At 41.5% G+C, this 23,233-nt stretch overlaps 1 protein-coding gene across 2 annotated transcripts in view; it reads left to right on the top strand.

Moving 5' to 3' along the window:
• PRDM15 (PR/SET domain 15) overlaps window positions 1–22,857 on the top strand; it is a 166,575-nt gene extending 143,718 nt beyond the window's left edge. Inside the window, exons 19-23 of one of the 2 annotated variants that reach the window (XM_056797057.1) lie at window positions 12,378–12,461; window positions 13,768–13,943; window positions 18,015–18,095; window positions 18,689–18,877; window positions 19,427–22,857. In XM_056797057.1, coding sequence (XP_056653035.1) covers window positions 12,378–12,461; window positions 13,768–13,943; window positions 18,015–18,095; window positions 18,689–18,877; window positions 19,427–19,918 — 1,022 coding nt within the window. In that variant the 3' untranslated portion in view covers window positions 19,919–22,857. Of the gene's footprint in view, window positions 1–12,377; window positions 12,462–13,767; window positions 13,944–18,014; window positions 18,096–18,667; window positions 18,878–19,426 lie in introns of both variants that reach the window. The other variant, XM_056797056.1, reaches the window with a different exon arrangement.
• The last annotated feature ends 376 nt before the right edge of the window (window positions 22,858–23,233 follow it).

A 23,233-nucleotide genomic window follows, 5' to 3' on the forward strand; every position in this document is an offset into this window, starting at 1 on the left:
GGAGGGGCAGATGTCCAAGGGCCTGTGGACAGCAGCGGCTCTGATTTTGATTGGGCGGCAGCATGAACTTTAAAGGAAGAGAGCTTACTATGTGATAAGGGGGGGGATCTGGAAGTGATCATGAGGAGCAAAGAGGATTCCAACTCTCCTACCTCAACCAGCTTCCTAAGTGGAATGAGTGGAGGTGCAGCCAGTATTGGAAAGGGTGGCCAGGGTGCCTGTGTTGTCGGGGCAGGCCAGCTTCCAATGATAGCTAATAGATGGAAGGAGCAGGAGAAAATAGTTCGGATAAAGGAAGGCTTTTTGCCTATGGAATGGACACTAGAAAATGAGACCTGAAGAAATCGTTGGCTTCTGAAAACATGGCAGGCAACGGAAGCATAAGCAAAGAGGATAAGCGCGAACAACAAAATAATGGGAGATTTCTTTCTAACGGGGAACTTCCCAGCTTTCCGGCTTCCTGACTTGCTTCCCTTCCACATAGTATACCTTTGCTGTTCCTCGAACAAAAGCCTTCACCTCCCAAGTCTGCATTTTCACAACGTCCCCCTCGAGGTTGTCTGTCCAGAGTGTGCGGCTTTCTGACATGCTCCTGCATAGGCCTGGACCAAATAAGGCATTTGGGGGTCTCTGGGGTGTTCATCATCGTTGTTGCTTCTGATGCACCCATAAAATGTTTATTTGTGCCCGAACTGAGCGGTCCGACCCAGAATGGCAGCAGCCCATGGGAACCGCTATCCAAAACGATGGAAGAAGATCGCACAAAGGCCCTAAGCAGAAACCATGCAGAGGATCTGAGGAACTAGGAGAAAAGTCTGGAGGAGTAAAGAAACATTAGGGAATAAGAGAAATCGATAAAAAAGGCCCGAGAGCAACTCTTCAAAAAGGACGAGTCGGCTCCAGTAAAGCGTGCCTTTGCCCCAAGGACCCAATGAGTACCTGGAAGAAATGATTCAAAAGATTAAAAAATGAAATTAGGCCCTTTAAGGAAATAATTGGAAAGAGAATAATTAACTTAGAACAGGAAGTAGACAGCGTTATCTAAGAAACAGTATCTGAATGAATAAACGGTAGAGCATCTTGTGAAAAAGAATGGGAAAGGGGGTAGGAAGTAACGCATAGCAAACTCATTATAAAGGAGTATTTTTTTTAATTTTCTGTTTGTTTAGTAGAAGAAATTAGGTAAACAAGCTATGGAAGCAATTGAAGATAATAGCATTGTGTTTGAATAATCCAAAACACAGTATTAGGTTCAGGATTAAATTTGACCAAAAAAAACTATTGGGAAGAATTAGGTTTAGACCAAAATCCTTTCAATTTCTAATCCTTTCTCTCTAAAACTAGTATTTAACTACTTTGTATTTATTCCCGTTGTATTCTGTGAATAGCTCCTTATCTCTCCTGTTAAAATGTAAGGGCTTTGGGAGTAGTGATGATCTCTTTTGTTCTATTAGTATCCTTAATGCACAACACAGCAAATGGCATATGCTAGTTGTTAAGACAACGTTTACTGATTGGTTTTACTCCATATGCCACAATAAGCACCAAATGGATTCGTCATCTAGATATAAAAAGTTATATCTTTTAAAACTTAGATTCCGCGGAAAATTAATTCCATCACAATGATGAACACAGGGTGGGTTATATAAAATTTAAAAGTTTTTGCACCCAAAAAAGGCAATGCAATTAGAAGGGAAACAGTCAACTGAAAAAAAAAATTTGCATCAAACATATAAGAATAAGAGCCATTTCCCCATAGATAAAGGATAAAAGGTTTTATTCTTTTATGAACACATGTAAGTCATCATTAAATGTTTGTATAAAAGAAATGCATGTTAAATACTCTAAAGTTATACTTCACGCCCATCAGATTAGCAAAGACAACCAAAAAATGACAATTATTGTCAAGAATTGTAAGAGGATGGACACATTATTTCACTTTTTGTAGTTATGATCTAAACTTTCTGGAAAACAGTTCCAAAATATATACAAAAAGTTGGCAAACTTTTCACTCAATATTGGGTACATAAACAAGGTGATCAAAGATACTGGCAAATGCCATGTATAAAATAATATTTATAGCAATACATGTAGTTGTACAAAAAGACTGGAAACAGAAATAAATATCCCTCATTTATAGAATGGTGGAATAAATTATGATATATAAAAATGATGGAATATTAGTAATAAAAAATCATAAAAGACATTCAGAGGAACCTTGAAAAGCTTTATGAACTGAGAACAAAATTAGCAGAACCAGGAGAACAGTCTTTGCATTGATCAAAACACTAAAGGAAAACAATTTTAAAGACTTGAGAACTTATGAATGTATTTATTCAATCGTGGCTACAGAAGGCTTATGATGAAACATGCTTTCTTGATGATGTGAAATGTGCAGCTCTAGGTATAAATGAGAGGTGCAATCAAACATGACCAATATGACACTGGTTTGTCTCATTTGACTCCTTTTTTCAGTGGAAGAGCTTTTATTTAGTCTGAGTAGAGGATAGCAGTTGTGAGTTGGGAATTGGCTGGTAGTGATAATGACACCAAAACACACACACAAAATCACCAATTAAACGTTTTTTTAAAAATACACAAAAGTTACAGTTAAGTTGGATAGTTTGGGTACTACTGTGTTAAATTTAATATATGCTTTTTCTGATCTTTGCAAATGGAAATGTTTCAGTCTGCTAATTATTCATTCTTGCCAAAGACATTCACCACTGTTAGAAGAGATTCATCAGTGAAAGAATACCCCCTAGTCGGTCTTGAAGACAAATTCCCGGTAGATGTTAGGTCATTAAGATAATTGGTTCTGATTCCTGTGCCCCAGCCCCCACACACACACACCTTCATAGTATTTGGGGAGTTCCTTGGGCGCCCCCCTGAGGGGCAAGTGCCATTGGTTGAGTGTCATGCCCTTTTTCCAGTTTAGCAATCATATCTGTTAATTATGTCAGTCCTTTCTTAATTTTCTCCATGAGATCATTAGTGTCTTCCTCCTTTTCTTTGTGTCCAGAATACCTCCCATTTCTTATGTTCTTAGGTCATTTCATTTTTATACTCCAAATACTGTGACGAGAAATGCTACCTTGAAGAAATTTGAAGCTAAAATGCAAGAAAACATGCAAAACCAATTGGATAATTTAAAATGCTTCTTACAGGATCAATTGGCAAATATTGACCCCACCAAAAACATGCCTGAACCTGACAAACCTGTTTCTGGACCTCTAAATGAGGAAATTCCCTCCCCCGAAATGGAGATGGAAAATGCCTCCTATAGCTCAGCTAACAGACTGTTCTCTCGTAGTCTGCAAATCTTGGCTGAACTTGATCCCCAAAACCCTTCTGAAATCCCACCTTCTGACATCCCAGTTTCTCCTATTCCTTCTCCTACCCAGAAACCAATTCCAGCCCCGAGGAATCTCATCCTTCTAAGGAAACTCCTTTTAGTCAAACTGACTCACAGGTACCAAATTCAACTAGAGGCCTGTGTCCTCTAAGAGAAGTACCTGAAATAGGACGGAATGGGGATGTGGTGACTCTAAGGCACAATATGCCATTTACTCCCCAAGACATAAATGAATTCACACGAAATGTTCCCACATTTGAACAAGATCCCTTTCTGATAACAAAAAATATGGCAGACATATTGTTTCAGTATAATCCATCTTACAAAGACGTTGAAAACTTGCTCCAGGCTTTTTTAACTGAGCGTGAGAAAAATCAAATAATTTCTCATGTCAATAAAGCCCGGGGACCCAATGCAGCACACTGGCCATCTCAGGATCCCGAATGGGACTATAACAACTCTGAGGATTATTTATTCCCCTAGTTTTCGGTGCTCTGTTTTCAGATACTCCCAGAAGACCCTGTCTAATTTTTCCCTTACCTTTCTAACTTCCCATCTTTTATTATATTTATTTATGTGCATATCGTATCTTTACAACAAAAACATGAGCTCCTTGAAAGTAATTTGCCTTTGTATCCCAGGAGTAAGTAGCATAATGCCTTCCATATAGTATGAACTTAAATATTGAATTGAAGTGAACTCGATTCCAAATATGACAGAATCCTGACAACTTTGTCCTATCTTTAAGTTGAATTAGGAAATAAATTTAAGCCTAGAAATAATTCTTTATTTGTACATTAGTTAAGTGACAGTCCCGATAGGATTTATCTAAATTGTTGTTCTAGTTATTTTTTACAAATGATATAATGTTATTTTTGGTTTCGAAGGAAATAATAGAAAAGGAGAAACTGATCACACTCTTCTTTTCATATTATTCCCTACACTTAGTGGTAATTCCTTTATTATTATTTTTTAAATATTATTTAGCCAATTTAGAACATTCTTTCCTTCCCTTCGTCTTTTTTTTTTTTGGAGATGTGTTGGAAGTATATAGAAATGCTAATGATTTATGTGGGTTTATTTTGTATCCTGCAACTTTGCCAAAATTGTTGATTATTTCCACTATCTTTTTGGTTGATTCTCTAGGATACTTTAAGTAGACCATCATAGCATCTGCAAAGAGTGATAGCTTGGTCTCTTCATTGCCTATATTAATACCTTCAATTCCTTTTTCTTCTCTAATTGCTACTGCTAGTGTTTCTAGTACAATGTCAAATAATAGAGGTGATAATGGGCATCCTTGTTTCACTCCTGATCTTATTGAGAATGCATCTAGTTTATCCCCATTGCAGATTTTGTTTGCTGATGGTTTTAGATACATACTTTTTATTAGTTTTAGGAAAGGCCCTCCTATTCCTATACTTTCTAGTGTTTTCAATAGGAAAGGGTGTTGTATTTTATCAAAGGCTTTTTCTGCATCTATTGAGATAATCATGTGATTTTTTGTCAATTTGTTTGTTAATATGGTCAATTATGTGGATGGTTTTCCTAATACTGAACCAGCCCTGCATCCCTGGTCTGAATCCTACCTGGCTGGTCATAGTGAATAACCCTTGTGATCACTTGTTGGAGTCTTTTTGCTAGTATTCTATTTAAGATTTTTGCATATATGTTCATTAGGGAGATTGGTCTGTAGTTTTCTTTCTCTGTTTTTGACCTTCCTGACTTTGGAATCAGTACCATATTTGTGTCATAAAAGGAATTTGGTAGAACTCCTTCTTTGCAAATAGTTTGTATAATATTGGGATTAGTTGTTCTTTGAATGTTTGATAGAATTAATTTGTGAATCCATCTGGTCCTGGGGATTTTTTTTTAGGGAGTTGTTCAATTTCTTTTTCTGATATGGGATTGTTTAGGTATTCTATTTCTTCCTCTGTTAGTCTAGACAATTTATATTTTTGTAAATAGTCATCCATATCACCTAGTTTGTCATATTTGTTGCCATGTATATTGGGCATAATAATTTTTAATGATTGCCTTAATTTCCTCTTCATTAGAGGTGAGGTCTCCCTTTTCATCTTGACACTGTCAATTTGGTTTTCTTCTTTCATTTTTTAAAATGAGATTGACCAGTACTTAGTCTATTTTGTTTTTTTTTCAAAGTACCAGCTTCTAGTCTTATTTATTAAATCAATAGTTCTTTGACTTTCAAATTTATTAATTTCTCTGATTTTTAGGATCTCTAATTTAGTTTTCATCTGAGGATTTTTAATTTGTTCACTTTCTAGTTTTTAAATTTGCAAGCCCTATTCATTGACCTCTGCCCACCCTAATTTGTTAATATATGAATTCAAGGATATAAATTTCCCCGTGAGTACTGCTTTGGCAGCATCCCATAGGTTTTGAAAGGATGTCTCATCATTGTCATTTTCTTCAATGAAATTATTGTTTCTCTGATTTGTTCTTTAACTGATTTAGAAGAATCGTATTGTTTAATTTCCAATTAATTTTTGATTTACCTCTCCATGTACCCTTACTAATTATTATTTTCATTGCATTGTGATCTGAGAAGGTTGCATATATTATTTCTGCTCTTTTGCACTTATTTGCAATGTTTTTATGCCCTAGTACATAATCAATCTTTGTGAATGTACCATGTGCTGCTGAAAAAAAGGTGTATTCCTTTTTGTCCCTATTTATTTTTCTCCACATGTCTACTAACTAATTTTTCTAAGATTTCATTCACTTCTCTTACTTCTTTTTTATTTATTTTTTGTTTTGATTTATCTAGTTCTGATAGAGAAAGGTTCAGGTCTCCCACTAGTATAGTTTTTCTATCTATTTCATCCTTGAGCTCCACTAGTTTTTCCTTTAAAAATCTGGATGCTATGCATTTGGTGCATACATATTGAGTACTGATATTTCTTCATTGTCAATACTGCCTTTTATCAGGATGTAATTACCTTCCCTATCTCTTTTAACTAGATTTACTTTTATTTTGACTTTGTCAGATATCATGTTTGTGACTCCTGCCTTCTTTTTCTTAGTTGATGTCCAATAGATTTGTCTCCATCTGCTTACTTTTACTCTATGTGTGTATACCTTCCTTGTGTGTGTTTCTTGTAGACAACATATGGTAGGATTTTGGTTTCTAATCCAGTCTTCTATTGGCTTGCTTTTTATGGGTGAGTTCATTCCATTCACATTCAGAGTTATGATTACCAGCTGTGTATTTCCCAGCATTTTGATTTCCACTCCTAGTCCTGCCCTTTCTTCTTTCACTATTTCCCTCTACACCAATATTTTGTTTTTAATCAGTAACCCTAATTCCCACCCTTATTTTACTTCCCTTTCTACCCCCCTCCCTTCTTATTCCCCTCTTATTTTCTTTACAGTCTTTTTAAACTATGCCTCCACCCTCTCCCTCCCTTGTATTGCTTCTCTCCCCACCAGTCTGTTTGTTACACTTCTACTTCCCTATAGGACGCAAATCAATTCTCTGCCCCAATGGATTTGATCGTGCTTCCCTTTTTGAGTCGATTAAAATGCATGTAAGAATTGAGTATTTACTATCCCCAACCTCTTTATCCTTCCAGTGTATTAATGTTCTTCCCTCCCCCCCGCCATGTGCTTCTTTGTGACATATAAATTTACCCCATTTTGTTTCTTTTCCCATTTCTCTTAGTATTAACCTCTTTTTTTAACTCTAGTGGTATGTATACACACACACACACACACACACACACACACACACACACATATACACACATCTGTATGTATTTATCCATGCATATATCTATGTACATATTTATATCTTGGCATTTCATCCTATATAGTTTGTCACTATTCCCTCTAAGTATAAGTCTTCTAGCTACCCAGGTGATAAAAACAATTTTTAAGAGTTACCAATGTTCTCTTTTCTTGTAGGGATACATATCATTTTAACTTATTGGGTCCCTTAAAAAAAGGACTTGGGTTTTTTTTGTTTGTTTTGTTTGTCTTTTTACCCCTTGCTTAATTACCTTTTGATGATTCTCTTCAGTTCTGTGCTTAGGCATCACATTTTCTGTTCAGGTCTGGTCTTTTCTTTACGAATCATTGGAATTCTTCTATTTTATTAAATGACCATACTTTCCCCTGTAAGAAAATAGTCAGTTTTGCTGGGTAATTGATTCTTGGTTGTAGACCTAGTTCCCTTGCTTTCCAGAATATCATATTCCATGCCTTTCAGTCCTTCAGTGTAGATGCAGCCAGATCCTGTGTTATCCTCACTGTAGTTACATGGTATCTGAATGACTTCTTTCTTAGCAGCTTGTAATAGTTTTCCTTGGTCTGATAGTTCTTGAATTTGGCTATAACATTCCTGGGTGTTGTCAGTTGGGGATTAAGTACAGGAGGTGATCTGTGGATTCTTTCAGTTTCCACTTTTCCCTCTTGTTCTAGAATATAAGGGCAGTTTTCTTAGATAATTTCCTGTACTATGATGTCCAGGCTTTTTCTTTCATCATGGTCTTCCAATAGACCAATGATTCTTACATTGTCTCTCCTGGAACAATTTTGTAAATCTTCTGTTTTGTGAATGAGGTGCTTCATATTTTCCGCAATTTTTTCATTCTTTTCATTTTGTTTTATAGTTTCCTGCTTCCTTGTGAAGTTTCTTGCTTCTAATTGTTGTATTCTGGTTTTTAAACACTGGATTTCATCCCTGGCTTTTTAGTCATCCTTCTCCTTCTGATCTGATTTTCTTTGGAGATCATCTTTCATCTTCTTTGCCTCTCATCTTTCATCTCCTTTGCCTCATTTTCAAGCTGATTAATTTTGACTTCCAAGACACTATTTTCTGTTTCCAGATTACTTTGCTTTTTAAGTTCATTTCCCAGTTGTCTTCTGCCTCTCTTAATTGTGTTTTGAATTGTATTTTGAGTTCTTCCAAAGCCTGTGTCCAATTCACTGGAGTTTCCGTGTTTTTGCTTGGTGTTCCTTGATCCGCCTCTGCTACATTTGCTCTTTGTTCATTGCCAGGATAGAAGCTGTTGATTATAATTTCTTTTTTCTTTTGCTGTTGTTTGCTCATATTTGCCCTTTCTTTTTCCCCTCCAGTTGCCTTCACTCTTGCTCCCCACATTATGCACTGGATCTATGGGTTTGGACTTTTCTGTCAGCCTTCACCCTTGTAACTTAGCAAGGTTCTCAGAGCAGTCTGTGGAGGAGGGGTGTTGGAGCTTGAGTTTTCCTGCTGTAAAAATTAAATCTCTAATAATAGAAATAATACATTTTATAGAGGTTTATTCAATGATCATTAGAAATCAAGGAATAAAGAAGATACAAAGTTAAAAGACCATGTGCCCATGGCTGATCAACCAGTTCAAAAGCTCACCTTACCACCACCAAGCTCGGGACAGATAGCAAAGAGATGGGACCTTCCACGTCCCTGCCTAATATCCCCTATCTATAGGAAGTATGTAATAACAGGAAGTCAGTAGAAGCCTGGGAAATGTAGCTATTATTTAGGGTAACAGATTTTCAATTATGCATTGCCCTCTGAAGGCTTGATGAAATTAAGCCCAATGGGAGTTGGACTTGCAGAGCTGGATGTGCCCTGACACAGCTTTGCCCACAAGGTACTCCCTCCAGACTAATTAATGCCCTTGCCCTCCCAGAGATTCCAGCCACTTCTAGAGGCTCAGTACTGTAGGTGGGGGAGGGGTCCTGGGACCTTCCTTCTTCCTTCCCATTAAACCGAAGAATATTCTTGAATTCAGGCTTTTTGGTGGTGTACCTTTTAAGTTTAGTCCAGCAGGAGGGTCCCTTAGCTCTGTCCTGTTGTTAGATTTGGTTTTCAGTCCCCTAGGAGCATTTGGTTTTTAATTGGTGAGGGAGGGTTTTCAGAGGTCTGAACTTTTGCTGCCTCTATGCTGCCATTTTGGCTCCACCTCCAGTAATTCCTTTAAATAAATGATTTTGTGATAACTTAGCTTCTATATCCAAGCAAAGAAGAATTTCAAAGAAAACCATTGAAGAATCTTTTTTGTAGCCAGCAAAGGTCTAGGGAAGGATGGGATGTTCCTAATATCTGTTTCAAGTTGTACCTTTCTAGCTATTTGGGCAATTCAGACTATGTTCCCACATAAGCTAATAAGAAGGTAACTCCTAGAGATTTCTAGAGGGCTGAAACATTCCAAAAGGGCCACACCAGCCCTGAAAAGGTCCCATTGCTGACACTATTAGTATTGTTTCAGCTTTTAATCATTTTAGGGGTGTTAGGTTAGTGATAGACTGTATGGAATAGCAGAGCTCTGATGAGAAAACATCCTTCTTAACCCTTGTTTATGATGCAGAAAGCTGTTATTATTCCAATTTTGGAAACAGTAGAGATCTTCCCAGAGTTTTTCCCAGTGAGGCAAAATAGAAAAATTGTCTCTTAGCTTGTATAGGTGTTTGTTTTCCACTCACCTTAATTTCTAGTTCATGAACTCGTTTACTTAGCATTTTCAATATATTTCAATATAATTGGTTTCTTTTGTGATGTGTAAGCCTGCCTATTTTATGCACTTAAAAATATTAGCTGTCACTGGCCATTTTTTCTTCTTATATACAGTTTCATTTGGTGATTGTATTAGCTCTCATGTATTCAAATGTAATGTCTATGTTAATGATTCTCAGATCTCATTATCTAGCCCTACCCTCTTTATGATAGACTTGCATCTTACAACTGGCTATTGTATACTTCAAAGTGGATATCTTGTTGACATCTTTAACTCAAGATGTCCAAACATTAAATTTTTTTACCCCCAAACCCTCCCCTATTTCCTTAGTCCCTAAATCTTAGTCATCCTCAATTCCTCTCTCTCACTCCTTAGCCTTAACATAACAAGGAGATGCTGCAAGGATAGAATGGCATCTAACGTGCCTCGATGGAAAGGCTGCCAACGTCTACTGATTTTTGCCTTCACGACATCTTCAATATGCTCCCCCTTTTCTTTTCTGATCTTTTTACCGCCTGGTTCAGATCCTTATGACTTCACACCTGGATTATTGTAAGAGCTTGCTGGTTGGTCTCCCTGCCACAGATCTCTCCCCACTCCAGGCAGTCCTCCACTCAGATGTCAACGTGCTATTCCTAAAGCCCAGGTTTTACCATGTCAGTCCCACTACATTCTCCCACTCAGCCAACTCCAATGGCTCCTTATCACCTGTAGGATCAAATATAAAATCCTGTATTTGGTAGTCTCCTATCTTTCCAGTCTTGCACCTTACTCTACCCTGTATTCTCTGATCCAGTGACATTGGCCTCTTTGTTACTTTTCAAACAAGACCTCCTATCTCCATCCCTGCGTATTGTCACTGACTATCCCCAAAGCTTTGAATTCTCTTCTCCATCTCTACCTCCTAGCCCAATGATAGGCAACTTTTTGAGCTTGGTGTGTCAAAATTCACCAAAAAACCGAGCATAACTCGGGTGGTGTGTCATTTCATGAAAAAAACCTATAATTTCACATTTATAGTTTAAATAACAAAAATGTATAATTATAATATATAACTATTTAATAAACCAAAAACTAATTATTTAACTTACCTGCTTAGTGACTTCTTTGCTCATCTGTCAGCCAGTTTCTTTTGTTGGTCTTGATATTATTTAACTTGTGTGGGATGCTGTGAACTAAGATAAGTGAGGGGGAGGGGGATTCTTGAACTAACCTGCCTATTAGTGACTTTTTTTGTTACTGAAGTTCATTGACTAAATCTTCAATTGAAAGTTAATATTTTGTGTGCTTCAAGCCCAAGCAAACACTACTAACTTCATCTGTCCATCTGTTTCTTTTGTTGGTTTTGATCTTATTTAACACTGAGAATAAGGTCTCACAAAAGTACGTAGAGGGAAAGATTGTGAGTAAAGCCATTGCTATATATTTTCAGGGTGCTAAAAGTGTCTGGTAATGGGTTCCAGGCACTCCTCCATTGTACTTGGGCCAGAGCCTTGCCCAGTCTTCCACTGGTCAGGCACCATCCCACCCCTCCCCAGCTGGCTGGCCCAAGGGCACTGTGAGAGCAGTGGCTGCTGCCTGACAGCCTGCCTGCCCTTGTGCATTCCTTCCACAAGTGCACTCCTCCTTCCTGCCCCCAAAGGAGCCCCCCACGCCCCTGCTGCCTGGCATGCACCCCCTGCCACTTGGCCCCCGCAGCCAGCCCATGGAGCAGCCCTCACCCTGGGCCGAGCCAGGGCATGGCCACGACTGTGGGTGCACGGCTTCCCAGGCGGCTCCCGGGCACTGAGGAGTGCTGAGCCCGCATGCAGCCACGTGTCATCATGCGTGTCCGTGCTGACACGTGTGTCATGGGTTTGCCACCACAGTCCTAGCCCCTAGTTTCCTTTAAGCTCTCATTAAAATCCTGCCTTTCATAGGAAGCTCTTCCCAATCCCCTTTAATGCCTATCTCCAAATTATCCTGTTTGTTATCTGTCTGCTTATTTGCATATTCTCTCTCCTATTAGACTGAAATCCTTGAGACCAGCCATGCTTGTCCCTATTAGCATCCCTAATGCTTAGCATGCTGCCTGCTGCACGGGGCGCACTTAGGAAATATTTATTGCCCGAGGACATTCGGGGTCCGTTGGCTTCACAAGACCAACAGTCTGTGAACCCCAAACTGTGAGGACTTTTTTGATTTCCAACGAAAATGCTCTCAGGGCGTGCTCTTAGGAGGGCAGTCGAGCCTTTGGTGAGACGCCTGTGGCTTTCCGTAGGGGTTCTAAGGGAGTGACGGCAGAGGAAGGCGGTTGTGGAGGAATACGAAGGGGCCAAGGCTTCCTGGCCGCGTGGCCATCCAGGAACGCGCGATGCCATTTCCCCTTGGCTTAAAAGAGCCCTAAATAACAGCCACAAAGGCGAGTACCGCCTTCTGGAAACGCTCTTCTAGCCCAGGAGCGTCTGCAAACACGGACGTGAGCCGCCCGTCGCTCTTTTTTCCGTCGCTTCTTCTCGTCTGACCTCTCTGTAATTAAATGTAACTTTCTGTTACAGGGATTAAAGATTTCATGTGTGAGTTGTGTGGAAAGACTTTTAGTGAAAGAAATACAATGGAGACCCACAAACTCATTCACACAGGTAAATATCATTCCGCGCTCCGTCCAGCAGAGAGGGCAGCCCTCCAGCCAAAGGAGTAGAATGTCTTCTGAGCCAGAAGGCCATTATTGATCCTTAGAACGTTTTGGAGCGTATTAGGGTGAGCGGAGGCGGGATGCCCGTTAAATAAGAAAACCACGTATTACCCTGCCTTGACTTTCAGCTCCCCCGTGTCTGTTCACGAGGGTCGTAATATGAAGCCTGCCTGTGTTTGGGGGCTGGTTTTTTCTTACATGCAGCCTAATTTTTAGGCTTTGGTCTTCCTGGCTTGTGGTAATAAACACGGCTCAATGAAGCTCTTGTTTCCAAGGCTACCCATGGCCTTTCCCAGACAAACGCCAGAATTATCTCCTGATTCCCAGGTCTTCCTTTTACCCTCCCCAGCCCACCCCAGGACCTTCCCCACCTCCCGTTTTCCTGGAGCACAGCCTCGATCTCGTCACTGCCCTGTCACATTCCAACGTAGTAATATGTGTCCATGTTGTACTCTCCATCTTAGATGATAAGCTTCTTGAAGCCAGGGGCTGTCATTTCTTTTTCTTGTACCCAGAAATTAATGTGTTGTCAGGCACTCTACTGAATATAATTTTTACTCCATTATGAATCAAAAAGATGAATTTGATTTTTCTGTTTTCCTTTATTTGTTTCTGAGGTTGTTATGCCCTAATACAGGGTCAATTTTTGTGAAGGTGCCATGCAAAGCTCCACTCTCCCCCCACTCTGCCACCTGTGAGCTGACCACTTTACCCCCTGTGCACTCCTATTGACTGCTGGGCAGAGGGGTGGGGGGGGTGAAAAAATGTCCTCAGGAGCGGTGGAGAGGGGGAGGGGAGCAGCTCTGCCCAAGTCCCTCTGCTTTCTAGTAACCAACTCGGGATGGGGGGAGGGAGCAGCTGCATGCCCACAGAGAGCACTCCATGTGCCATTTTTGGCACCCATACCATAGGTTCGCCATCACTGGTCTATGGTATCTTATAACAAAATGTAATTTCATTGATCATCTTCTAGTTAGATTTGGTTTTGCTTTAGCTTTGTCTTAAATTATGATTGTTGCTCTAGCCTTTTGTACCTTAGCTGATGCATTTGCCCCAGCCCCTTAATTCTATCTGTTTTCCTGTTTCAAGTGTGTTTCTTATAGACTTGTTGTTTCCTTGTTTCTAATCCATTCTGCTGTCATCTTGTTAGTAGGCACTTAAATGTTTGCTGAATTTTGGAATTTGTTTTACTCTTTTATTAGCACATAATTATATCTGTAACTGTATTTTATTTAAATCTTTTCCTTATGAAGTGGGAAAACAGTGGACCTGCTCTGTGTGTGACAAAAAGTATGTCACAGAGTATATGCTTCAAAAACACATTCAGCTAACTCATGACAAAGTAGAAGCTCAGAGTTGTCAGCTATGTGGAACAAAAGTTTCAACCAGGGCTTCAATGAGTCGGCACATGAGGCGCAAGCATCCAGAGGTGAGTTAACATTTGCTAGTATAGCGTTTGGTGACGGTAATAGAACTTCCCTCTATAGGAACATAATTTAGGGTAAGATCCTTAGCATAAGGGCGGGCCTGACATACCCTAGCACCATGGTGGCGAACCTATGGCACACATGCCAGAGGCAGCACTCAGAACCCTCTCCATGGGCACACCCACCATCACCCCAGCACAAAGTTTGTCAGAGATTACTAGAAAGCCAGAGAGACATGGGGCCAGGCTGCTCCCCTCCCTCTCTCCACACACACCTGAGGACATCACCTGCCCTTCTAAAAGGTTCACCATCACCACCCTAGCACTACGCTTTAGTCTTAAAATAAGTGCTTATTGCATTGAATTTGGTATAATTTAGTACTTTCACAACTTGAGTTGGACTTTCAAAGAATTCTTTTAGGTAATTATTTATCTATAAAGATGCTCAGTCATTTCCAATTCTTTGCAACCCTGTGAGCCATTCTTTCAATGGGATTTTCTTGGCAAAGATACTGGAGTGGCTTACCATTTCCTTCTCCAATGGATTAAGGCAAGCAGAGGCTCAAGTAGCTTGCCAAGAGTCACACAGCAAATAAGTGTTTAAGGCCATATTTGAATTCCATAATTATGTTATTAGGCCATAAATATCAATGCGTTTCTTATTCAACATTTAATATGTTCATTTTAATCCAATTTCCATATTAAAAATAACTCTCCACTTCACAGATTTTTAATCAGTTAACCTGACTTCATATTCATCATTTGTTAGGATAATAAAACCCATTTAATATACTACTTTTTCAGACCATCATTATTGCTTTTATTTCTTCTATTGAGCTAGTATATAATTTGCTATTTTACTAATTATTAAGTCTGTAATTTGTTTTATCCCAAAAAATAGTGAAGTAGGGAATCAGTAGGCCAAATAGTTAAAGAACTCTGATTTGAGGTCAGGTTTGGAAAGGAATCAAATGGTGTATCTTCTTTATATTGTAAGGGTAATTTTAGGGTTGTGATTTAATCTAAATTAATTTGATCGCCAGGAAATATCCCAAATAAAATACCCAAGTCAGTTTGGAAATTTTATGGTGGTTTAATTAATATAGAGGGAAGGAATTAAGGCAAAGAGAGAGGGAAAAGGTATAGGATTTCTCCTGCCTAGCCTGTGCCAAGGGGAGTTCAAAGACCTCCACCACAAGGTCTTTGAAGAATATTAGAGGCTTTCCTAAGAGGATAGTGTTTGGAAGGTAATGGAGAAAAGAATCAGCCTAAACTCTGAGAGAGCTCAGTGAAGATGCCTCACCTGAACTAGGCTACTAAGCTTCTCCCAGTATTGTATCAAGGAAATTCACCACCAAACCTGGACAATAGCTGCCACCACGCCAAGATGCCAAGATGCTCAGCACGCTGCTGCCAGAGCCACCTCTCTGCGGAAAGAGGCTGGAGAGAGGAAGTGACATGAAATATATAGACCATTTTTACATCACTTTCCTGCATCTCACATGTACCAATGATAGCTTACATTTGACTTAGGGACAGCCCATGGGTCTGTCAGTTATTTCTGATTTGTCATTTGCTAGCACACTTCTGTCATAGGCCATCCTTCTCAATACTTAATCCTTAAGTAGGGGTGTAGACATTCCAGTTTTGTTAGACTAAGCAGGGTGGAGTAGATCTAAAATTCACAATATCACACCTAGTATTTTTCACACATCCAGAACTTCACGAATGACAAAATGAAGGTGTAAGGTAAAGGGGAATTTGGCTATATGATAGGTATTATGTAGCTGATTTTTATGACTTTTTTTAAATGCACTGGAGAATTAGCGATTTCTTTTTTAATTTGTATTTTATTCTGAATATAACATCCCACCCACCCCCAGTATTTCCATATACAATGTCAAATAGAAAAAGTTTGAAAACATAAATCTTTATCATATATATTTTGCTTTTTAATATAATAAATTCAATGCATCACTTTCAGAACATCCTGAATACTTATCTGTTTCTTTCTAAATGTCTTTTTTCCCTTCTTTGGTGCTTAATTTTTTTTTTCAATGAAACTCTTTTTTGCTTTCTGTTTTGGTACCCTATCCATAGCTTCCCTTCCGTACTCTCACCACACCCCCTCCATTTCAACTTTTCTAGGTATAAAATGGGAAAGACAGTCCTTATAACAAATAAGTAGGATCAGGCAAAATGAATCCATAAATTTGCCTAAACCAAAAATATTGGTCTAATTCTGTTGCTTCCTTCCCCCTGTGAGGAGACAGACAACATGCTTCCTTCCACATTGATCTGAATTCTTAAATTTCTGAAAGTTAATTTTCTTTTAAAATGATGTTGTTACGACATAAAATGTTCTCTCAGTTTTTTCAAGTATCACCTCATACAATTCTCAGGTTTCTCTGAAAACATTGTCTTCCTTATTTCTTATAGCTCAATAATATTATTTTATTATATCCATACTATTATTTATTCAGCCATTCCTCAATTGTTTCCAGTTTTTGGCTACAACAACAAAATTGTTGCTATGAATTTCTGACCTGGGTTCTTTTCTTCTTATATAGGTCTAATATTGTTACGTTGGGGTCCAAAGGTTTGCAGTTTAGTGGCTTTTGAGGCATAGCTCCAAATTGCTTTTCATAGTGGCTGGACCAGTTCGCAGACCTACATTTTTTCCCCCACATCATCTCCGAACCGTGTTATTTTCCTTTTTGTCATCTATGCCAATTTGGTAGAGAAATTCAGAATTGTTATAATTTGTATTTTTTTAATTATTGGTGGTTTTGAGCATTTTTTTCCTCATGGGTCTTACTTACTTGGATTCTTGGAGAACTTCCTCTTCATATCCTTTTAACAGTCTCTCTAGACTGGGCCACTCCTGGCTGTGCTTCAGACTTCCTGGACTTCCTCATGTCTCATCTGTAATCCCACCCTGGAAAATCTCTCTACTATGCCAGCCCTCTTCTAGTATTGGTGAATTCTTCCATTTTGGGTAAAATCCAGGCTAAACAATCTTTATCTTCTCCAAGCTGTGTTTCTGACTTTCCAGACTTGGACACCATGTCTCTGACATCTTCATTCTCTTCACTTCTCCCCTACATTTTTCATGTTTTCTTTCTTTCTATAAGACTCTAAGCTCCTTGAGGGCAGGAACTGTCCTTCCTTTTACTTATATCTGTATCCCCAGCCCTTGGGACAGTAGTAAGTATTTACTAAATTCTTCTTGCCTTGCCTATTGGGAATGGCTGTCATTATATATCTAAGTCACTTCCCTATATCGCTTGGATATCAAGCATTCTTTGGAAAAGCTTTATCAAAAGATTTTTTTTCTCAATTCATTGTTTCCTTTCTGATTTTATCTGCATTAATCTGGTTTGTACAAAACCTTTTCAATTTTTTGTAATCCAAATTATTTTTATTTCATATCATTTTCATCTGTCTCCTGTCAGGTCATGAACTCTTTCCTTATCTATGAGAACTGGCTATTCCAAGGGGTGCTACCTTGAAGTTTTGTGAGAGTCTTTTTACCATGTGTACAATTACTTCCTAAATAGGAGTTTAATCTGATTCAACAATTTGATCTGTTTCACAAAGGCCACATTTTTCTTGAATCTCTGTTTTCTTCAAATGGGAGTACGTGTCAGCTACATTCTTTGTACTAGACATTACAGAGAAAGGCACAGATCTTGAGTTCCTTGAACCATCGGCTGAAAGCCAAATAGAAGACAAAGAAAACGATCGGGAAAGGGTTGGGCTGTGTTCCTTTCCTACTTTCTAATCTGTCTAATGGCTAAGTGTTCGGTTCTGTCATTCAGGGACGTAATCAAATTTGTAGTTTCACCTCATCCTTCACTTCCTTTTCTTCCTCTGGCTAATGATCTTTGGGCCGTTTTACTTCGTCTTAGCACTGCCATCAACAACAAAGTAAGAAGGAAAGAAAATAACGACACTCGACATTCTTCCATCCCCACAAAGCATGACTTGGCCTACATTTCTGCACGCTTAACGGTTACCTGATCACAAATTCTGTGACTTAGGAAGCGTCTTGCTTGGGCTTCTTCCCTGCAGGTCCTCTCAGTCAGGATTGATGACTTGGATCACCTCCCAGAAACAACCACCATTGATGCCTCTTCCATTGGTATAGTTCAGGTAAGTGAAAGGAAACTCCCTGAAATATGGAAACCATTAACTGCACCGGGGAATGCAAGACCTGTAGCAGAGAGGGATGGCTGATACCCGTGTCATGTCCAAAGATCTAGAAAAGGTGGCAGAGAAAGGTGAATTTGGGGGAGGGCACTAATAAGAGTTTCATAGGGCGCAGCTGGGGGGCTCAGTGGATGGAGAGCCAGGCCCAGAGAGGGGAGGTCCTGGGTTCAAATCTGGCCTCAGACACTTCCCAGCGGTGTGATCCTGGGTACGTCATTTAACCCCCATTGCCCAGCCCTTACCACATAGTATTGATTCTAAGACGGAAGGTGACGGTTCAAAAAAAGCTTTATAGAATAGAGAAAATCCCCAGATACATCAAAGTCAGCATTGATGTGACCAAGCGGTACAGGTTTTTGTCCGCTTAGGGTCTGGTCACAAAGCCTGAAAGATAGTCCTTGAGTACTTGGACGTTCCCCCTCTAGATACGGCGGCTGTTTTGTGGTTCGTTTTCACTGCTGTATAATCCTGTCAGAATGAGGTTGTCACCTACTAAAATGGATATTTTTCTATAGCCTGAACTTGCTTTGGAACAGGGAGAATTACCAGAAGGGAAGCATATCAAAGTGGCCAAACGAAGTCACAAACGAAAGCAAAAGCCGGATGAAGAGGAAGACGCGCTGGTGTCCGAGGATCCCGCGTTCAGCGACTACACAGAAAAGGAAGCGGAATTCACGGGCAACGTGGGCGACGAGACCAACTCCGCTGTCCAGAGCATTCAGCAGGTCAGTGCCCTTAGTCCTTTATTGCCAAAGTAAAGTAGAATCAAAGGAGAGAAACTGCGACGTGAGGCGTTCGAGGTGATGACGGACCAGCCAGTCTTTGTCTTTGCTGATCAAGGGTGCCCTTCGCCAGACAGGCTTTGTTATTTCCAGGATACCCGAAGGCCTCTTCTCTGTTAACTAGATTATAAGTTCCTGCATGACTTCTCCCCTGATCTCTCTCCACTGGAAGGCTGCCTTTCCCCTACTAGTTACCTCTTAGGAAAGGCTGATTTGAGAGCCTTTCCCTCACCCAGGACCGCTTTATTTTGAATATTCAGCCGTACGTGGCGCGCTCCGTGCCTCAGGCCTCTTCCTGCTTTTCTGCTCATTGAGGCTTCGTGTGTGTTTCTGCTGCATCCTTTCCTTCTCTTTGATCTCCCCTGACGTCCGCTGATGTTGCAGCCTGCCCAGGCCCGGGGCGCTGTGCTAACACCCTGCAGGGGCCCAGGAAGTGCTTAAGTCAGGAGAGTCTCTCACACATCAACGTGTGCTTTTTTGTGTGCCCCGCAGGTGGTGGTGACGCTGGGGGACCCGAGCGTCACGGCGCCGTCCAGTTCGGTCGGGCTGACCAACATCACCGTGACCCCCATCACCACGGCGGCCGGCACCCAGTTCACCAATCTCCAGCCCGTGGCGGTCGGCCACCTCACCGCCCCGGAACGCCAGCTGCAGCTGGACAACTCTATTCTGACGGTGACCTTCGACACGGTCAGCGGGTCGGCCATGCTGCACAACCGCCCGAACGACATCCAGCTGCACGCCCAGGCCGAGGCCTCCAACCCCCAGTCCGTGGCGCACTTCATCAACCTCACCACCCTGGTCAATTCCATCACGCCGCTGGGCAGCCAGCTGGCCGAGCAGCCGCCGCTGAGCTGGAGGGCCGTGCCGCAGGCCGACGTCCTGCAGCCCCCGCAGCCCCCGCAGGGAGCGCCGCCGCCGCCCGGGCAGCCGCAGGTGCAGGCCGCGGAGCCGCCGCCGCAGCAGCAGATGTACAGCTACTGAGCTGCGCTGTGGAGGCGTCCGCGAGGACTCTGAGGAATAAAACCCTTTTGAACCCGAGACCTGTCGTGTCCTGAAGCAAGGCCTGAGAGGTCCCGCGGGGGACGGCGTCCAGACTGCGCCACCTCGTCCAGTCCCGCCGGCGCCAAAGACGGGAGAGGCGGCGCTCGGGCCGCCGCGCGGGCACGGTACGAGGCGAAGAAGCCAAAAATGCGAGCCGGGCTGTTGTCTTCCTACTCCAACAAAAGGACTCGTTTGGGGGGGACGAGAAATCGCTCACACTAAAGGGCACTTTAGCTCCTTTTCAGACCTGCCACCTCACGCAGCGCGGGCTCAAAACGTGTTCGGGACGAAAAGGAGACTCGAACGGGAGAGAAACTTGCTTTGCGAGTATAAACATCGGGCCAGTTTCCTTCGTGTTGGAAGCCAATAAAGTACACAAACAGGAATACTGTCCCTTTAAATTTGATTTCACTGGGCTTGCCACCACGTACCAACATCAACTGTGGAATGGCGCACTTAGGGACCTTTTCTTTGGTCTTCCGTCTTGGAGTCAACACTGTGTGTGGGCTCCAAGGCAGAAGAGTGGTCAGGGCTAGGCAAGGGGGGTCAAGTGACTTGTCCAGGGTCACCCAGCTAGGAAGTGTCCAAGGCCAGATTTGAACCCAGGACCTCCCGTCTCCAAGCCTGGCTCTCCATCCGCTGAGCTACCCAGCTGCCCCCTTAATGCCTTCTCAAGCAGTGTTTTAAGGTGGAAGGTGGTCACAGTGAACAAATCTATAATGTGAATGTTCTCCCTTCTCCCATCAAGATTATCTTCTGTAACGTGCCGTTTTCCTGCTTTTTCCTTTCATTTTTGTTTCTGGAAAGACGCTCCGTTCGGGAGCCTGTCTGGTCTGTGTGGTCTTTCTGAACCTCATAAAGTCATTTGCACTGAAAAGCTATCCATGGCCCCGTGCACCCAGCTATTGGGGTGTTGGGGGACTTTTCTGTGCTATGAAAAAGCAAATCTAAACACTGTCACCCCTCAGGATCCAGAAGTCTGTTCTTGGACTGCCAGCAGCAGGGAAGGACCATGAGAACAGCCACATGGGGCTCTTCCGTTTATACTTGAGCTTCAACAGTTAAATCTTGTTAGCGATGACAAGAGGGAACGGCCATAGCGATTCACGTCTGTAATGGGAATGTGACCGGGGCCTTCATCGGGGTGCTCGTGCTCCCTTGCAAGAGACGCCTTTACCGCGTCTACATACGACATCGGTGTGGCGTCGCCTAGAGAAGCACGCGCCGAAATGAGACGATGACTCATCCACGGATCCTCCCCCGTGCTATGTCCATCCGCTGCTGTGGCCAGGAGTCCCTCAAAACAAGTGTCGTAAGGAGAACGTTTTCCCCAAATCTGGCTTTTCTGACATCCCCAAATTCTGTTCGAGGAAAATTCAACATCTGTAGCTTGTAACTGCTGTGTCTGATGTACGTGTTTACGGTGTCCACCTTGAAGAAGCAGACTTTAGGCGATTCGCGATGAGGAAGACCCCGTGTTGATGCTGTTCTCGGCACGAAGGCTTCCTGTAAGAATTCCTCTTTGGCAGCGTTTAGCATTAATCAAAACGGTAGAATTTTCCAGACAGTTGATGATTTGCTTTGTGGAATGTGCAATTTTCATAAAATAGGGATCCTCTTCCAACACAGCATCCAGACCTTTAAAGGGACCTTCAGAGATTCATCCTGTTCCTACATTCTCTCACCAACTGTGTTGAATTGCTCCAAAACCTCATCACTTGTAACTCAAACAAAACCGAGGATGTCATACCAGTACCCTACAAGTATAAGGGAAAATCCATAGGTCAAACAATATATTTTGCTACTAGAGTCCACCAGGAGTCCAAGGTCCCAAGGGAAAAAATGGCAATGGCAGGCACTTTTCCTTTTCCATGCTGTTTTTTCATCAGTGCATATGTAGATGTGTGCAAACATAGGCATTTTATAGCAAAGCTACCCCATACTGTAAGCACAGTTAAATTCGTTAAATTGGGTCCCAGCACAGGGAGTTTGGGATTTTAGGCCGTTGGGATTTTTTAGACCTCCAGGATTCTTGAGTAAAGGAAAATCACTGACAATAACCTGCTTTTTCAAAATGGCCGAGGAAGAAGAAAAATAGGTTGGCTCCTCATTGAAATAACCCCAAAGAACAGGCTTTTTCATCTTCCTCATGAGATGGACTTTTAAGTCGCCACCTTCACTTTTCCAAGGAAGTTTGTCTGTGCCTGGAATATCGTACGGTTTGAACGAGCCCAATGTAGATTGTGTGGCCATGCTATGCCTCCCCTGGTTTTTTTAAGGCTGTAAAGCCTATTTTGATGCATGAGGACTCCAAGTAATAGTTGTTGTTTCCTTTCGAAGTACAAAACTGTACTTTGACTTAGAGGTCGATACTTGAGGCAAAATGGATCGTAGATATGTTTGTGAATTTGCATATCAGAAAGTGGAAAGCAAGGAGTACTGCTCAGCCAGAAGCGATTCGCTGGACGTTGTTCCGTGTATATAGGATGTTTATTGACAAAAGTATTCTATTTAATTTTTGGAAAACATTCCATGGTGCGCAGACCTAGCTGCAAAGACAAACTTAGCTCGACGTTGTGTGCTCATCGAGTCCTGTGAGAACATCTTCGTTATGAATTGTCGTTGAGGACCTGGTGTTGCCTGCAGATGCCCCAAGATGACGTCTATATGGGTGTATGCAACGTGGCCGTGTAAACCGTAGGAAACGTAACACAGGGTACACGACTCATTGTTCATATTGATTACGTGCTGCATGTTGAAAGGTGAAGACAAGGGATGACTCCCCAAAACCATGCTGTGTGTTCTTTTCTCTCAGGAAAATGTTCTGTATTAAGTGCCATTACACTGTACCTAATATTAAACTATTTTGGAGAACTCCAGGCATGGAAAGTATATTTCGTATTCTTAACAGTTCTCTTTCCGCCTGTCCAGAATATCCAAAAGCTTCGCATCCAAGTTCAGTTTTGGTGACTCCGTGGACTGTTGTGAGAGATTGTCTCCACTGCCAGTTTTTTGTTGTTGTGATGATCAAATAAAAATCAGATTCGCTGAGTTAGAAAAAAGTTCTTTTCACCCCTTACCTTCTGTTTTAGAACCAATCTTGGTTCCAAGGCAGAAGAGTCATCCGGGTTAGGCAGTGAGGTTTGAATGACTTGTCCAGGGTCGCACCGCTAGGAAGTGTCTGAGGCCAAATTTAAACCCAGGATTCCCACCTCCAGCCACTGTGGTACCTTGCTGCCCCCTGCCCCTGGCTTT

Source organism: Monodelphis domestica, chromosome 4 (genome assembly GCF_027887165.1).
Source record: "Monodelphis domestica isolate mMonDom1 chromosome 4, mMonDom1.pri, whole genome shotgun sequence".
In the NCBI taxonomy this organism is placed as follows: domain Eukaryota; kingdom Metazoa; phylum Chordata; class Mammalia; order Didelphimorphia; family Didelphidae; genus Monodelphis; species Monodelphis domestica.